The sequence below is a fragment of the Acipenser ruthenus genome, chromosome 3 (assembly GCF_902713425.1).
Source record: "Acipenser ruthenus chromosome 3, fAciRut3.2 maternal haplotype, whole genome shotgun sequence".
Lineage (NCBI taxonomy): Eukaryota > Metazoa > Chordata > Actinopteri > Acipenseriformes > Acipenseridae > Acipenser > Acipenser ruthenus.
In genome coordinates, this window is record NC_081191.1 from 6795715 (window position 1) to 6815633 (window position 19919).

The 19919-nt window shown below is 37.5% G+C and overlaps 1 protein-coding gene across 5 annotated transcripts in view; it reads right to left on the reverse strand.

The window, feature by feature from the left end:
* The window catches only part of snx10b (sorting nexin 10b), a 40018-nt gene extending 23667 nt beyond the window's left edge, over positions 1-16351 (reverse strand). The window contains exons 1-6 of one of the 5 annotated variants that reach the window (XM_059011309.1): positions 16288-16350; positions 8897-8940; positions 6700-6786; positions 5752-5852; positions 4701-4799; positions 264-477 (exon numbers count right to left, since the gene is read on the reverse strand). In XM_059011309.1, coding sequence (XP_058867292.1) covers positions 273-477; positions 4701-4799; positions 5752-5852; positions 6700-6786; positions 8897-8926 — 522 coding nt within the window. In that variant the 5' untranslated portion in view covers positions 8927-8940; positions 16288-16350 and the 3' untranslated portion in view covers positions 264-272. Of the gene's footprint in view, positions 1-263; positions 478-4700; positions 4800-5751; positions 5853-6699; positions 6787-8896; positions 8941-16154 lie in introns of all 5 variants that reach the window. The other 4 variants (XM_034058829.3, XM_034058828.3, XM_034058830.3 and 1 more) reach the window with 4 other exon arrangements.
* Positions 16352-19919: the final 3568 nt, after the last annotated feature.

Sequence of the window (19919 nt, forward strand, 5' to 3'; positions counted from 1 at the left end):
TGCAGTCTGATTTTTTTTTTTTTTAGCCAGATAATTTAAAAGGAAATAATTCAAGTCTGACTAAATGAAATTCACATAATCAGAATGCAGATAATTGAATTTCCTCCACATTCATTAATTCAGCGCAGAGGTGTAGGCAAAGGCTTCTATGATGAGCTGTCACTGCTCAATAAAAGAAAACCTCAGGTCAATGAATCTTTTTATTATCTTCATATCAGATAAACAGAAAGAATGCTGACTAGTTAAGCTGAAACACACAATACCTTTCCAAGTCAGAATCTGCGTAGGGGGCTTTTCTCTTCGTGTTTTTCTTCTACAGGGAATCGACTGTCAGCACAAGCGTATCTCTGTATTGCTTCTGCAACAGTGTACTGGGTCTGCCCAGAAACACAAGCCTCGATCTTTGTGGGGCTGAGCTTGGACTGCAGAAAGAGGTGCAGTCTGCTATCTGACAGCAGGGATGTATCCTGTAAAATTCTTTAAAAATATATATATATATGTTAATGTTAATTATGTTAATATATAGCCATTATTGAATATCAGAAAAAAATAAATCTCAAAGACTGTATATTTTATTAATACTAATCTTAGGATGTTAAACATGTTACATAAAAGCACATAGTAACATGTTTTATTTAAAATGCATATTAGTGAAAACAACTATAAATGAACTAAGCTTTGCCAGATGCCCTGGTAGGATCTCTCTGCAATCCAGTATATACTGTATCATCACTCTAAACTCAAAATACCAGTTTATACTTCCAGAGAACCACTCCAGGTTTGTTTTTGAACTACGGGGTTGGTGAGTCAGTGGGTACGTGCAAGCGGTACAATAATGGCACATTTCTTTCCAACAATCACCAGGTATTGGCATGCACCATCACTGTGCCACTAGATCTGTGGGCATTGCCACAAAGTGGCCGGGCACCCCTCCCCACGGTAGAACAAAACACAACCTATTTGTTTAAGGGGAGCTAGCCCAACTCTCCCATGGGGGATTACTGTGGGGTAGACCAAAGTACCTAACATGACAGATAAAAGACAGATAGGGGGTAAAACACACATACACAATTTGAAAGAGTAATTATATTTTGATATAAGAACCAACTGAATCAACTCCTCAAATAATCTGAACTAAAGTTAAAAACAGTGGTTTAAAGTTATTGGAAATAGCCAGCCCACAAATGTTTCTATACATGTCCCTATGGAAATGAGTGTTAGTACTAAGAATAGCAATATTGTTCTATTTTCTTGGTGATCTTGGTTTCAAAGCTCTTTTCAAATGTCCGCTCTAGTGCACTGGGGTTTGAGGTCTGTCCTCTAAAATCATTGCAGGAAGAGCGATTAAATAAAACAACAACAAAAAAACATAACAAGTGCTCTAGCTTTTCTGTTCCGTACCACATCATGAATCGTTATTGCTATGTTACCTGATTGACAATGTGAGCATTAATCCTTACACTATCAGTGCACTAGAGCGGACATTTTGAAAAGAGCTTTGAAACAGACTTTAAAGTTATAAGTGTAAAAAGTTGTCAGGATGATAATAAAAATAAAAATTACAGGTCCGTTATTTAAACAGTTGTAGCAACACATGGGGATGTGCAACACTATATGTTTTGTAACCCTGCTCTTACTCTGCCCCTATGTGAGGCACCGCATTCAGAATGGGCATGGATTTTGTTTCTGCATTGTTACAGGTAAATCAATAGCACTTCTATTACTTCACACAGTAGCAGACAGCTTCTGTGTCAAGGTCCAGAAAGGTAACTTTCCCCATCTACTATAAACCCCATACATATTATTGACAAGTAGACATTAAATAAAGCTGACTGTGCCTTACTCCTGAAAGATTAAATGACTTAATAGTGAAATGCAATAAATAGTGTAAATTCAGACCAAGGGGATTCAATGATCAATATATGAATAAGCAATTTGTTTTCAATGCAATCTGTTTTGATGAAAACATCAAGAAAAATCAAGAAAATCTGAGATAAACGTAGGTAGCTGCTCACAATGCTTGTAAAAAAAAAAAAGAAAGAAATGCAGAGTATATCGTACTATTTATAATTGAATTGCTCAATTGGCAACATAAAATATTGTTATTTTTTGTACATTATTTTCATTAGGCTATACATTGTTTTACTTTTATATACTAAAGACAAGCAAAATATTTAAAATTCAGTTTATATACTGTACTGGATTTCCCACGTCTGCTGAGAAAACAATAATGGGAAACAAAATTACCCAATGGAATTGCATTTCATTCGCTGTACTGCAATTTCCTACCACCCAAGTAAATGGCAAGCAGTTATGCTCAACTGTTTGCACATTTATCAGGTTACTGCTTTTCTAAAATGAGATTTATTTTCTTTATGAAAGATTATTTAATCTATAAAAAGATTTTAAATGGTTTGAGGCAATCCATTATACATATAACAATCTCTAAATGATACTGGACATTCATTTATTTCAACTTGATTTTATGTCCACAGCAATTTTTCTAACGACTGGCCCCTTGAAGCACTTTAACAAACTTCACAAATCGGTTGGAAAGAACGAAGGAAATATGAAAAAAAATAATTCAATGAAAATGGAGTGCTGTTGCCCATTTCCTTCCAACACATGATATTGAACAGGTGTTGAGCACACCATTCTGTGAAAGACCAGCATCACCTAGAGGTCACACAGTATCATTTCTTTAGATAAAAAGGTCATGGAGATGTAGCCAGCAGGCAAATGATTTTCTTTTTACTTCATTATTTTTTTATATATATGCATGCAGAATGCACTTTTTATTATTAAAGCTGTTTCATCTCAAATATTAAATATTACAAATATTGTTAACATGTTTTGATTTTAAACTGATAATGTGTTTATATAGTATTATTATTATAATAATAAATAATAATAATAATAATAATAATAATAATAATAATAATAATAATAATAATAATACAGTACATACCGGTTCATCTAAATCTGCCTTCATTTCAACCACATAAATAAAACTGAAATGTCAATTAAACAGCTAGCATCCATTGTAACCCTGCAGTTTAATGTCTATGCACACTGCACAATCAGCAGCTAGCACCTATTGTAACCCTGCAGTTTAATGTCTATGCACACTGCACAATCAGCAGCTGGCACCCATTGTAACCCTGCAGTTTAATGTCTATGCACACTGCACAATCAGCAGCTAGCACCTATTGTAACCCTGCAGTGTAATGTCTATGCACACTGCACAATCAGCAGCTGGCACCCATTGTAACCCTGCAGTTTAATGTCTATGCACACTGCACAATCAGCAGCTAGTGCCTATTGTAACCCTGCAGTGTAATGTCTATGCACACTGCACAATCAGCAGCTGGCACCCATTGTAACCCTGCAGTTTAATGTCTATGCACACTGCACAATCAGCAGCTAGCGCCTATTGTAACCCTGCAGTTTAATGTCTATGCACACTGCACAATCAGCAGCTAGCACCTATTGTAACCCTGCAGTGTAATGTCTATGCACACTGCACAATCAGCAGCTGGCACCCATTGTAACCCTGCAGTTTAATGTCTATGCACACTGCACAATCAGCAGCTAGTGCCTATTGTAACCCTGCAGTGTAATGTCTATGCACACTGCACAATCAGCAGCTGGCACCCATTGTAACCCTGCAGTTTAATGTCTATGCACACTGCACAATCAGCAGCTAGCGCCTATTGTAACCCTGCAGTTTAATGTCTATGCACACTGCACAATCAGCAGCTAGCACCTATTGTAACCCTGCAGTGTAATGTCTATGCACACTGCACAATCAGCAGCTGGCACCCATTGTAACCCTGCAGTTTAATGTCTATGCACACTGCACAATCAGCAGCTAGCACCTATTGTAACCCTGCAGTGCAATCAGCAGCTGGCACCCATTGTAACCCTGCAGTTTAATGTCTATGCACACTGCACAATCAGCAGCTAGCACCTATTGTAACCCTGCAGTGTAATGTCTATGCACACTGCACAATCAGCAGCTGGCACCCATTGTAATCCTGCAGTTTAATGTCTATGCACACTGCACAATCAGCAGTAATCGTAACAAACAATTCAGGAAAACCTATAATAGATGCTTTTAGTCTGCGTTACTATTATCAAAAAGTAACCACATTTGTACATGCTGTACATACATAGTACTGCACGTCCCCATTACCTACATCCATTGTGTGTACAAGTCAAAATGCCAGTATGACATACAGACAGAGAGGTTCCTCCACATGTCCCCACATTCAAATTCTATGAATTCCTTCTGCTAAAGAATGTCCACATCAATTTTCAGCACAATTTGATTGATGACTAGTTCACTATATATAGGTAAACATTTGTTGTACCGAGCAATTTCACTCCAATTTCACCAATTTAAGCTAATCTTAAATGTTCCAACCTTGTACTACAGTTTTTATTTTTAATTATGACTTGGCTTAATTATATTTAAAAAATGTAAATGTCATCCACAAAATGGAAACAGTAATTTAGTGTTACAGCTACATACGCAGATGCATGAGCAGTTAACACAGATGGTGCAGAAGTGTCCTTTATCACTCACTATCAGCCACAAGGTGGCGTCAATGCTACGACAGCCCACATCGACAAGTCACCAATAAGGAAAACAGTCAATACATTCCAATGTATCAGATGCTTTGGAATAAAATACTTACTTTTCCAGGAACTCTTGCAGCCCTATCATCCTCTGTTGTACATGCTGTGTGTTGTTCATACTGAAGAATGGGTTTTTTGAAGGGAGTACAGGTACATCTCTAAAATTAGAAGCATGACAGTAGCACATAAGGAACAGCCTAGTGTATGAAGTGTTATTAACAGAATTCATTCTGGATCAATGGACCGAACACACACAGTCAGTATAATGAATTAACACAGTATTGATTTTAACTTCTCACATTTTGAGTTTAATACCTTTGTCAATCTGTACAGTTGTATTTTAGTACTCAACACTAACCTACTTCTAGTGTAATGCAATTCAAATGGTTCATGCATTTTTGAGAAATGTTTTATATTCCGATATAAGACCCCTATTTTGCAATAGCACAACCCTTGCAAATCTGCATGGTCATTTTGCAGTTTTTCCCTGGTTATACAAGGCATTTACCATAGTTTACCATGCTTTTTCATATGCTTCACAATACCTCTCTGGGCTTCACCATGCTTTCACTCTGCTTTTACCTTGGTAAACTTTCATAAGGGCAAGTTTGCATAACGTCCACAAGCATGCACTGTATCATGCACCACAAATGTTATTAACATCCCAAGTGCCAGTTATATACTGTTAGACAAATAACTTCAGTGCTTATTCCAGTTTTACTGTTGTTATTTTATCCAAACACTATGTTGTCAGTGTTATTAAATAACACATACTATTCTGTCATGAAGAATCGCAGTTTACAAATTGTAAATCAACTTGATCTCAAAAGTATTTGATTTAGTAACTTCTGAACTATTTCTGTGTTTGTTGTCTCTATTTCCAACAACATAACATAAGGTTCTAGGAAGTATGAATAATGAGCAAATAAATAGAGAGACAACACTTTTCAACTGATTACAGAAATTACAACTCAACAATTAAACTAATGGACATTTTACAATCCTGATTCATTCAGAACTAATTATTTCATGTGAAAAAACCTGCTAGCCCCTCCCAATACAGAAGTCAAAGCAGAAATGTTAGGAATTAAATTAAAGTTTGACACTTACATTAGTAGTGCATTATCTTGAAGTCGTTGCTTTAGCCATACAAACTCTCTGTATCTTCTTCTAACACAGGATGTCTTCTTCCTGAAACACATGCTATTTGTCTTGGGGGGGGGGGGGGGGGGGATATAATGTTATACACATGCAAATTAAAGCATGGTACACTGCTCACATATCAAGGATAACAAATAGGTGTGGCTGCTGCTAATTTTAATAGCAGCACAATGTGGTATTAATGAAATCCAAGGAACATAAAGGCAAGTGTGGCAATGTGGAATCACTTCTTTCAATTACAGTTTATTTTTGGGGTATTTATGATATTCTTTAATGGGAATAAATTCCTTGTTGATGATTATATGCAACAAAAACACTCCTTATTTGTTCAGCCAGTTATTCCAAGAGATTATTTCTCTCTAGATAAACATATCTCGCTGTATTAATTTATATACTATTTTGATTAAAACAAAATAAGTTATTTCCCGCCATATCCTACATCATATCGCATGTATGTGACAGAGGGACGGGTTCTGCTATAAATCCTCTGATTCTGAACCTGTCAATAACCTCAGGTAAAGAATGTCCCAACAAAGTTTTATCACAACTGCAAAATGCAAATGTGACATGCATGCATGCCTTAAGAGAGACAGACCGGTGACTCATCCTATTTAGATACTCTCAATTGCGTGTTAAAAATGTGTCATGAAATTCTCTGGTTTCATCACAAATGGATATGCAGTTCTCTAGATAATAGATATGTAAAACTTTGAATTATGGCAGAGAGCCTTCACTATATGAACATTTTAAAAAGTCACCAAATTATCATTGGAAAATCAACACAACTGGTGCAGTTTTTAGAGGTATACACTATTCAACACATCCTGTCACTCTGCAATTACAAGAAATAAACCATTCAGCTTATTACAATAAAAATAGATATATTTTGATACTTACATGGACACAAATCTCATAATCGACATAGGACTGCCAGGAGTCTGCTTTTTGTATTCTTGGGTCCCGAACCCAAACACTTACAAATTCCTGCAGAAGCATTAAAACAAAAAAAAAATAGTTAAGCAGTTTAAGCAACTACAAAAGAGTGGTGATGGTAGCTCTTTGGTCTGCGCAGTTTAGAGCCTACTGATGGGTAAAATGGGGTGAAGTGAAAATACTGATATTGAATAAAACTGCATCAACACTGGATTTTATTTATTGTAATTAGAGAAGTTCTTATGTACAGTAAACATGAATACTGGTAGAAATCAATTTTACATGTATATGGGAAGTGTCTGGCAAAACCACTGGGGAACGCTATGGCTGAACCCCACAGAGTTTACCATAAATCCCTACACTCAGAGAGAACAGAGAAAGTCACTTTTTGTGGCCAACAGTCACTGTCTGGGATTTCTGTGGACAACTTGTATTACAACTAGGGCTGTCAAGCGATGAAAAACATTTAATCTCAGTTAATCTTTGTTTTAATCGCATATTTCATTGATACAATTACTGCATCCATCTCATTCAAATTTGTTTTATTACTGATATTATTATTATTATTATTATTATTATCATCATCCAAAAAACAGCCCATCATAAAAAACCTGTTTTCTTATTTCTGGATTCATATTGTGGCCCCCTCTTTATGGTTTTACATTTATTTACACAGAATTATACAGAGAAATTACAGCATTTGCTGTTAAATTGTTTGAACCATTGGTTATACAGGGTGTCCCACTAAAAGCAGCCCAGTAAGTATTACAACGCACAAATAAATTAATAATTAATAAGTAAATAAATAAATAAATAATCCCATGATGGAGCAGCACAGACATGTACAGGAATCCTCGTGGAGATGGACTGAATGCCAACATCTAACTGAAATACTTACTGGCTATTTTCAAGTGGGACACCCTGTACCGTACTGACATGATGTAGCTTGATTCACAGGCTTGCAGAGACCCTGAATAAAAAAGAAAAGCGCTGTGTCGAAACTGACGGGTTTCATTTGTTGTTCTGTTGTTGCTGCCTGTAGCAGAATAACTGCTAGAAAGTGTATTTTGAGAAGTGAAGGCGAGTTTGCAGCAAATAGAGTGTACAGCAGACTAGATGCATTCTGATACTGGAACTAACCGATACAAGTAACAGTCATTCTATCCAATGAACTGTCAAAGGTTTTTTTGTTTTTTTTTTATCAAAATAAACCTCCCATTCATAAGTTCTTCACTTGTAGTGCTTTGCTCCAAAATGCAGTTCTGTGACTAACTTTCTATTCAAACGACGACTGTACTTATTGTGTTGTATGCACTTGAGTATATTAAAACAGTGCCGGTACAGAATGAATTACAGTATGCTGAGAGGGTCAAGAGAGGACGTTAACATGCATTAAAAAAATTCCAGTACCTTTACCCTACATAGAACTCTCAATGCTGACATTATTAGATACCAAGAGTAAGGAGGCATACATGCCCCTTATCACTAAGGAATGCATGAGCTCACCTAACCTGTTGCTTAGACAAGCAACACTGCAGCTAAATTCTGTAATTCATGCATGGTATAATACTTTATGTGGTAGTCTTTTTAGAAAAACTGAGTAACAGTTAAGTAATGTCTATTACAGTAGTTGACACAGATTAATACTATTAATGCAGGCATTTTAACAACTTGACCTAATTATGATTACCCTGATTCACTTGTCCCAGCTTGTTTTGTCTGATATTCATGCGTCAGTAAGTCTGCTGACTTCCTAGATGAGTTCAGTTTAACAGTTCTGCAGTTTAACAGACCGGCCTTGTTCAATATTCTTCTGTGCGTTTTAAAATAGGGAAGTGTACTGATGGGGATTTCTCTTAGCTTTTTTTTTTTTAAAGAAGATCTGATTTTACATTTAATCTTACAAAACTGTAACTAAACAACTATAACACATGATTTCTCCTCCCTGTTTCCCTCAAAATAAAGTATTTCCTAACAGGCGAACAAACATATAGGATTGGGTGTAGCCTATATTAGAAATCCACCAGAAAATGTGAATGTGGTCTTTCATCACATTGACTATCACAACTCACTTTGCTGTTTACATGGGCACTCTTTCGTGTAGAAATACAGCACAGTGAAACACCAGTGAATCAACATTCAAGACTAACATTTAACACACCTTTTTTGTTCTTTTGTTGATTTCATCCATTATTCAAAATAGATCTGTAAAAGAAAGCAAACCAAATTGTAAAAAAAGGTGAAGATTTACCCTGCAGACTAGAAACAGCAGTCTAAGCATTATTATACAAACGTCATTGTTTTAGTTTAGTGTTATTGAGTACTTGGGTATGGATAGATCCCCGTGAAATTATTTTTATTTTTTTTATAATTGTTCGTTCTTTTTTTAACATTTTGACATAAACAGACCTTGCACAGAAAAATTATTTAGTTCCCATAATTTCTCATTAGCGGCAGTAACGGTAACGTACAATCCCCACTCTTTAATAACTGCCTATTTACAGTAAACACTGCCCATGCCCTCTATAAAAATACAATACGACAATAAAAAAAAATATATATATGTATATTTTTTTTTATTTTTTTTATTGCCCTACTATTGTGGGACTGTCATAATAATTGCACATATTGCAATCTACCCATTAAAAAAACCAATAGGTGGGCTCCCGAGTGGCGCATCCAGTAAAGGCGCTCCGCGCGGAGTGCAGGATGTGCCCTATAGCCTGGAGATCGCAGGTTCGAATCCAGGCTATGTCACAGCTGACCGTGACCGGGAGTTCCTAGGGGGCTGCGCACAATTGGCTGAGTGCTGCCCGGGTAGGGAGGGCTTAGGTCGGCAGGGGAATCCACGGCTCACCGCGCATCAGCGACCCCTGTGGCAGATAGGGCGCCTGTGGCTCTGCAGTGGAGCCGCCAGATCTGTGTTGTCCTCCGGCACTATAGGTCTGGTGGCATTGCTGTGGATCTGCAGTGCGAAAAATGACGGCTTGGCAGGAGCACGTTTTGGAGGACGCGTATTCCAGCCTCCGTTACCCGAGTCGGCGGGGGGGTTGCGAGCGGTGAGCCGGGGATACAGATAATAATTGGGCATGCTAAATTGGGGTGAAAATCGGGTAAAATAATTGGCGACGACTAAATTAAAAAAAAAAAAAAAAAAAAACCAATAGGCATTGTATTTCAATCCCATTGCACTGAAGCAGTATACAACAGGCTTAGTATTCTCAGTATTTAAACACGAATCAAAGCAGATTCATTCAGATCCATTCAAAACCAAAACAGCATTTGCACCACTTGAAGTAAAACAAATAATTAGTATACTAATACAAAATATAAGCAAACAAGCCATATTTTCCCCAAAAGGAATAAACAGCTAATGCTTAATGACGGTGTCTTTCGACTCCCACTCCAGCCGACTGTTGCAAAATTTGCACATCATTATTTTGTCACATCAGCTGCATACATTAATTCCCAAAGTGCTAGTCAGAGCTTCTGTTTCCCTTTAGACCGTGTCTATGGTAACAGCTGAGCCTTGACAACTACGATTGCAAGTATTTATTTAAAGTATTTTTTGTATAATCCTCCAATTTAAAAAAGTAATTCTATGTTTGCTTTATAATGATTTTTCGTTTTATATTTGCATTTCATTTTATATGTTGCATTTTGTTTTATTTTGTGCTATTTCATATTTGTGAAAAACACAGGGCTCTAGGAGGGGTATGAATATCAGTTACTCTAATTAATGTATTCTTCTTGTTTAGATTCACTTTGCGTCCTTTTCCGTTTCAGTCATCAAACCCTAGTGATTTTTGTATTTAGAATAATGTCATTACCATTAACATATCCACACAGTTTTGCAGGGGGAAGGTTAATGGTTGCACATATTCCTATCATTTGGAAGGGAGTTTTAAGACATCACCAACATGTGACAACTCAGAAAGAAAAGTGAATCTAAACAAGAATACTATATTAGTTAAAAACAACCAAGTTGCCCTTTAGCCCACCTTCTTCCATTCATGCACCATGTACCTCATTTAATGTTACACAGACATACAATCACCGGCGTAGATTTAGCTAGGGACAGTAGGGACATGTCCCTACCAATGTCAAGGGACCGTTGAATTGTCCCTACCAATAATTTTGATAAGTCTGAAACGTCTTTTGTCAAGTCATTTTATCCGCTCCACAAAGGGTTAACTCTCTCAAGCTCCCCCCTCTCGTTACTCCTCCCTCCTCCAAAAAAACAAACAAAAAAAAACCCGCTAATTTGATTGGCTTAGGCCCTTCCATAATGCATCACTGTAACACGGACTCAGTGCGTGGCTGAGGTCAGGGACCAGCAGTGTGTTGTTTTCATTGAAGTGCGAAAGTGCACAAGGACTCGGGAGTGAAAGGTAAATCTCCGGGTTTAAAATAAAAAAAAATTCTAGTCATTCTTAAACGGTGTATATTGTCCCACAATTTTCACATTTATTTTAAAAAATAAGAATAAATATAATCAGTTTAATTCGATATTTAGTTTGTGTTTGTTGGTTAATGCGTTGTCACATTATTTCAATCCTCCTCCTTCCTCCCTTTGTAACTAACTTACTCCTTGCTTGATATTTTTGTATCGTGTGTGTAAAAAGCGAACACGAACATATGTATTTGATTGAATGGACAGTGTGACTATCCAGGCGGCTAAATAAATGCACTATATTATATAGGCAGTAATAAAAATATATATATTAAAAAGTCAAATTAAACGGGGGCGGGCGGGAGGGTCGACAGATATACAAATAAATTTCAGTGGGGCGTGAGTAAAAAAAGGTTGAGAACCGCTGGCTTAGGCTGGACTCTGGAAAGACGCTCATCTGAAGCTGCCGCTTGCCGGTCAGTCTGATATGAGTGTGAGCCACTGACTGAATGAAAGCCAGGTGTCGGGGCTGAAGGTATTGTCAGGTCGTCAGCAACATAGTTTGAGTGAATAAACCTACCGACCTACCTACCTATTACGTTAGCGACCCATTGCTAGCTGCTAACCCCACGTCCTTGGTGGCTAGCTAGCTTGTTTCACAGCTAAATCATTGTGTGTGTGTGTGTGTGTGTGAGAGAGAGTGTGTGAGTGTGAGTGTGCGTGAGCATGTTTTAATATCGTCATTCAACTAACGTTAGCTAATCACTTCAATTTGGCTTTAGGTGACAAGCATAATAGCAACCAAAAAAAGAAAGATGGACATAAGGAAGTTTTTTTTTTACAAAAAGTCAAAGTGTAAGTAGGAAGATGTTATTAAAGTAATAAACACAATTGATAATGATTCTCATAGCAAATGTAAAAATAATTTACTAATGAAGTTAGCAGAGTCATACTTTCTCTCTAAACAGCATGCATTAATTTATCATTTTATCAGGTGAATGAAGCAGTGCAACCTGGTAAAAGCAGTACAGAGGCAGGTGGAGCAACAGGGTCTCAGGTGAGGTCTGTAATGGCTTAGTGATTATAACAGTGAAAGTGATAGACTCAGTTTTGAGATATATTATTGTTTGAGGCACATTGTGATATAATAGTAGGCTAATGCTGTATAGTAATACTCAGCAAATAAAGTTAGCATAGCCATATATTTTCTCTTTATATGGCATGCATCAATTAATTATTTTATCAGGTGAATGAAGCAATGCACCCAGGTTCGAGCAGCAGCACAGACACAGGAGTGGCAGGCAGAGCACGTGAGGGTGCATGTGCTCATGCTTGTAGCGCCAGGGGTATTGGTAGCTTACAGTAAGGCTGGGATAGGTTATAATTCAGGTTATTAGTAATTCTATAGCAGGGATGTCAAACCAGCTTCCAGGAGGGACACTTTATCATAGTGTTTTAAGTGTATACCAGCCAACTTCATGTCAATCAGATTGTCCTCGATTCATGTCCAGCATTCATTTCAAGCCACCAGAAGTTACCATTTAACAGCTGTCTCCTAAAAAATTTCTTCCCGGGGGGGGGGCATGCCCCCGAACCCCCCTAGCGACCGTGACTCTGCCCCCCTGCGCGTTTTTGCCTTTTACTGTTTAAAACTTTTAAATAGAGGCTCAAGAGCTGCAGTGTTGATCCTGTGTTTTCTTTTTTTCATACATTAAATCTCACATATCACACGGAGCTCTTTTTAATTTGCATTTTTGAAACTGTCGCGCAACTTCTGGTGAGGTGGTAAATAAGTGCAAGGTATTTGTCATTTCTAGCGAAAATGAACATCTGATTTTTGTATCCGAATACATGTCAAAAGATATTCATTCGAACATTTGGATATTTGTCCCAGCACTATGTAAAATGCATTTACAAGTGAAGCGAGTTTCATGATCTCAATCTCCATTTGAAGAGCTTGATACAGTAATCAATTCTGGATGATATGAATGCATTCATAAGTCTCTCGGCATCACATACGGCAATTGTGTCTAATTTTTGCAATATTTCACAAATGATAGTAGGAAACTTTAGTAACTTCTAGTAGCAGTGTGGAGTAGTGGTTAGGGCTCTGGACTCTTGAACAGAGTGTCATGGGTTCAATCCCAGGTGGGGTACACTGCTGTTGTACCCTCAAGCAAGGTACTTTATCTAGATTGCTCCAGTAAAAACCCAACTGTATATATGGGTAATTGTATGTCAAAATAATGTGATATCTTGTAACAATTGTAAGTCGCCCTGGATAAGGGCGTCTGCTAAGAAATTTTTTAAAAGTTTCTCAAACGATAGAGCAGGGTCATTTTATACTTGATCTAAGACCTGAAGAGAAGTTACAAAGCTCAGGCTCTTGTAATATCACATTATTTATTTGTTTTTTGGAACCCACTAGCATAACCTCTGTTTTTTCAGAGTTCAGCAACAGAAAATTCTGAATCATCCAGCACTTAATATGTGCCAGACAGCCATAAGTAGCCCACCAGCACAAGTATATTCTGGCTTTATGGACAAATAAAGCCTTGTGTCATCCTCATAACAATGGTAATTCACCCCATGTCTACGGATAACAGCACCCAGAGGAAGCATATATAGTGAGAACAACAGTGGACCCAAGACAGAGCCTTGTGGGACCCCATATAGGACATCAGACCTTTCAGGTCTGATATTCATAAGAGACTAACTGGAATCTGTCTGCAAGATAGGACTTAAACCACAAAAGAACAGTGCCAGACAGTCCCACAGTGTATTAAAGGCGGTTAAGTAGAATGGAGTGGTCTATAGTGTTGAATGCAGCACTTAGATCTCAGAGAACTAATAGTGAAGGAGAGCCCAAGTCCGAGCTGAAGAGCAGGTCATTAACAACTCTTACAAGGGCTGCTTCAGTGCTATGAGCCCTACGGAATCCAGATTGGAATTTCTCCATGACTCTGTTTAGAGTGACGAAAGTGAGCCATTTACAATTTTTAAAATGTGGCTGCTAACGGTATATTTTAAGTGTAGTAGGAATTGGGTCAAGGGAACAGGTAGTGGTCCTCATCAGCCTAACTACTGTTTCCAATTCATCAAAGGTAATTGGAGAGAAGTCCTGCAAGGTTTCTGTAATAGTTCAGAGCAGTGTACTAGGAACCTCCTGAGTAGAAGTGATTTGGTTTCTAATGGCCACTATTTTACTGTTAAAGAAGTTTTTAAAAAGTCACTGCAGCTAAGAGAAGAATCAGACTTCATAGTAGCATTATTTTGTGGTGGATTTATTAACTTGTCTACGGTGTTAAAAAGAAACTTAAGGGAAAAAAAACTCTTAGGCTTTCTTCTGTATGGGTGAGGAAATATAAAATAAAATACAGCAAGTGTGACACATAACATGTTTGCATGACTACGCGTGCTGTAAACTGTGGTTTCACAAGCCATGAGCTTGCATATTGCTGCATTCAGGAAATCATCCCAATATGGTAAGTCTGTCCAGTGGTTATACCGACACACACAATCTAATCTTTGTACAATAACCACTACTGTCCCACAGATGTGATTATGTCACTCGCAGGTTTTCACTCATTGGTTTATCTCTGCTATGAAAAACAAGGCTGGGAGGTATGAATACAGTATCCCTATTATGAAAAGGTTCTTTAAAAATTGGAAACGAGAGATTAACTGTATTCCTGAGTCAAGAAATAACAACAACAGTCAGAGGACTACAGTCTGCTATTTAACTTGTCCTGAATGGATCAATGGATCTAGTCACTACCATACTAGATTCTATGTAATTTCATAAACATTTAAAGAATAAGCCTATTTAAATCAATTTATGTAAATGGCTTCATAAATAAAACCTAGGCATTATTAACATACAGACAAATTATATTTTGATATTTACTGTACAAAAGTACCGAATACTTTAACCATGGTTATGAAAAAGACCATTCACACGCTTTAAACCAACAGTAATGAAACACAGCAACATATACACTTTAAACAACATGCAACAAAAACGATACTCAAGACAAAAACGAAAGCTGAAACTGTCTGTGACACCTTGGAATAGAATGTGAGAAAGCCAGTTTTGTTTTGGTTTTAATGAGATCACTTCGGATCTTATATTCTACTTATCAAATGCTGATGCGAGCAGGGCCGCTGGTGTTAACAGAATACGAACTGAAAGGGCAAATGAAAAAAAACATTAAACAAAAAACATCATGCATTTGCTTATTTTCTAAAGCTTACTGTTGATACTAAAGAACAAAGAGTACATGAATTCCACCAGGAACAAAAAAACATCCTTTACAAACTGTCAAGTCACGAGTTCTACTATACTGTAGCGTGGGGGGGGGGGGGGGGGGGGGGGGGGGGCAGTTTAAATCATTCAAAATGATTTAAACTGTGAATGTGACCAATCCAAATACAGTATATTTAAATAACACTGAAGTACAAAAATCAGTTATTAAGATCAACCGCTGTTTCTATCTTTAGACTATACTTTACATATTTACACTATGTTTTCTTTGATCTTAGAATTAGAAACCACATTTTGAGTACTGACTGTGCTTGTGAAGAGTCGTTTATGTGAAAAACTATTTGCAGTAACTAAGAAAATTCAACCATAACACGTATTCGTAAATTCTGTGGTAAACATGCAGAACTGTTTTAAATTGAGTTGATCGTGTACAACATGCTATAATAACCAGTTATCACAGGTGAAGCAACGCAGGGGGCTGAGGAAATGATATCCTGTTTAAATGGAAAGACAACGCCATTCGACACATATAGAACACATACAAACAAGAGTACGTTTGTTAGCCTGCATAATCAACACAGAAACTACGGTACTGATATATTGTTCAATGTTTTTCATATTTTTAAAACATTTAGTCTATCTACATCTATGCCATCTCCACTCGCTCAGAACTGCAGATTACGACTTTATTCACAATAAAACTTTACGTTTACTAAGCGCGTTCGGTTTTACTGTATATTAACTGCGGTAATCAGGTCTTACCTTACTTACTCTATCTAGGGTTTCTTGAATGAAAGCATTAACAACACATCTCTTCACGTTTGTCCAAATCTGTTTCTAATCACGTGCGTTCACCAAGCTGTAGTGTCGAGGTTCATGTGAATGATCTTCTTACCACAGTACTCACTCCCACTTCAGTCAGCTCTGTGACGCACACATACGGGAATCAGTATTCACAGCTAGTCCAAGAAAATACACTTGATTTCAAACTTGCGATGCTTGATGTTGACTTACCAGAACCAGGTTTAAATGCAGAAGTGGCATCTTGTGGTCATGATTTCGTATGAATGGGTGTTTTTTGTATATAAATCGGTAAAGGTGAGAACATTGCAACAGTCTTTAAGTTGGTTTACTATAATACCATATGGATCTCAGGTACAGAACGTTGAGCATAGGCCTACTTTTTCACAGAAGTGTAGGTATATTGCATGCTGAACCATACATTAATATCTTGTTTATGCAACATATGAAACAGAAAGACAAACCTTTTCCAGGTCAGAATAAACTAGACCCTGATTAGCAGTAATCTTGGACCCATAAAACATCAATTCGCCAAAGATAGACACTAAAGTCACCTCAAACAAACACAGGCTTAACTAATGGTGGAAAACGGGACAACCAGGATTAATCACAAGAATACATGGATAAACAGCTCTAGGTGTTTTTTTAGTATGGTCTGCAAGAAAAAAAAAAAAAATATATATATATTGGTGAGATACTTTCAATGATGAGTCCACTATAACCTCAGATACTTTTCAAAGTCCTCATCCCTATTTCCATGCCATTCATTGTATACTTTGAACCTGAATTATTACACCCAATATGCAATATTTTACATTTTTTAACATTAAAATTAATTTGCCACAAGTTTGACCAGTTATAGATTGAATTAGCTGGGCTGTGGAGTCCACTACTCCCCAAGTTCGGTGTCATCTGCAAATTTGACAATCTTGCAATGTGTATCTTGGTCCATGTCATCTATATAAACGAGTAACAGTAAGGGTCCAATTACAGACCCTTGTGGTTCCCCACGAAGTACATCCCCCCCAATCTGATTTTACACCTATCACAATTACTGCTTTCCAGCTGTAACGTCCTCAAAAAATTCAAGTAGGTTAGTTAAGCATGACCTCTTCTGAATCCATGCTGGGTATCCTACAATATTGTTGATGTATACATAGTCTTCAAGTCTTCTTTAACATCCTGTCAATATTTCTCCCTAACATCCATTTTTACCTTTTTAATCATATTACCTCATATAATGCATTCCTGTTCACAGCTTTATAAGACAGTGATGTGGTAGATTAGAGACAGCTGCACACCAGTCAACTACTCTGATAGAGTAGCTAAAAACTTGAAAGTTGCTATTGAAGGATATTTCACAGTTTGGGACTGTGTGACCAATTGACACAACAGTAATAACCTTATTAACCCGTCACTGTCCAAATGTGTTACATTAAACAAGTCACATGTCCTCTTAGTATCACAGCTCAGCTCCATAGGTGTGTTCAGGATCCTGTGCAGAAGTGATATACAAACACTTCAGCAGCTTGTTGGAGGCTTGTTAAGGGATTCACCCTCTGTGCAGAAAAGTTAATCACCTTTGTTCCCTAAAACATGTATCATCCGATATCTCCTTTAAGGTGTAGCATCACTTGACTAACAAGATGTAAAAACAACATGAGAAACCAAAATTCAGAGATCCATTACTTACCCTAAGCCAATGTAGTTTATTTTACAGTCATTTTTTGTTTGGGTTGTGGGTGGAGGGAGGAAATAACAGTCAAATAAATATGGGGCTGTATTAAGACTGTAATGCAAGTCTGTGTACAATACCCAATTTGCATGTCACCTCACCGCTGTATCCCATGTACTGGCCCTAAAGGTCTCCATCTGGACCATTGCTACGGTCACTGTGGGTCACAAGACAAGATCGTCAACACCATGACCAGGATTCAAAGCAGTAAACTTCACATATCATGACTCACCCTACACTTCCCTGGCAGAGCCTGGCATGTCCATCGCATCTGTTCACAACACAAACGGCTCCACAGCAAATCATTGGATTCCTAAAATGATTACTTTGCAAAAGCATGTGCCCTTCTGAGGTTTCTTTTCACTTGTACTCCAATTACTTTGCTGTCTCTAAATCTGTGAGCAGATGATGCAACAGTCATGTGTTTTATAATTGCAAACTGGATGAGTCATCATCTGGAGATTTCGTGTGGTTTAAAATATTGTGAAAGGCATAATCTGTGACAGAACATGTGGGATATTTGTTGAAATTGATTATAACCTATGGGCAATTAGCCATTTTCTATACTTTTGAGGCATAAGCAATTAGGAAATAACACTTACTACCCAGGAACAAAACAAAACAAAAAAAAATTGTTACACAGTGTTTTCAATAAAAACAGTTTAATTCAACTAAAAGGAAAATTCAATGAAACACAGTGCAGAACATAACGACATACGAACTGCACAAACAAATCTTGAAACAAAACAATACTGTAGGTTTAATTCTACAGGACTCTTTAGTGCTGTCAGGTAACTTAGTAAAGAGTAAGTAACAATCTATAAGACCCCATTCACACTTGTGATTTAAGGTGACCCAGGGCTGCCTTTTCTCATATGTGAATGCTCCAAAAAAGAAAAGGCAGCCCAGGGCCGACCTAGATTAAGGCCACCTTTTTGATGTGGCCCAGGGCCTGCAATTGAAGCAATTGACCAGGGCCGGCCTTTACCTATATATATATATATATATATATATATATATATATATATATATATATATATATATGGCCAAGAGTTGTGTCGCACAGTGAAGAACTTATCTGAAGCAGCAGAGAGGAGCAGCAACTGGCTGTGGTTGAGACGGAAAGATTCTGGTTGGGGATCTCAAGCACAATAGAAAGAAAGAAACACTGATGTACAGGTAAGTAAGCTGGGCTGAGTTGAGTGGGGGATGGAGGGGGGTGATGCTGGGACGCCAGAATCACAGTCGAGCCTTCTTGAGGTGTCGTGGGCTAGTCGACAAAACACTGAGGATGGAAGGTGCCCACTTGAAGACCCCAGAGATGTACCCTACTTAGCTCATTCCAGACGGTTGTCATGCTGATGCGCTGTGGAGGCTGCACTGTGGTTGATCCCCGGGCCAGCATCGCAGCCGTTGTGTGTGCTGATGTGCCAGGGAGGCAAAATAAGCTGATCCCTGGAGCCAGCATTACACTTCAGCCATTAACACCAGACAGAAGGATATCTACATCATCATATGGAAGGAAACGTAAATGGATGGAGACACATATGGATCACATTAGTTTACTGTAAAGCTACATCTTAGTTGGTGCTTATCTTGGCGAGAGCCGAGTTCAAATCAGCATGAAGTTTTAACATCTACTCTCGTGTAAAGGAAATCATTATATATATATATATATATATATATATATATATATATATATATATATATATATATATATACAGTACTGTGCAAAAGTTTTAGGCAGGTGTGAAAAAATGCTGTAAAGTAAGAATGCTTTCAAAAATGGACATGTTAATAGTTTATATTTATCAATTAACAAAATGCAAAGTGAGTGAACAGAAGAAAAATCTACATCAAATCAATATTTGGTGTGACCACCCTTTGCCTTCAAAACAACATCAATTCTTCTAGGTACACTTGCACACAGTTTTTGAAGGAACTCGGCAAGTAGGTTGGCACAAACATCTTGGACAACTAACCACAGTTCT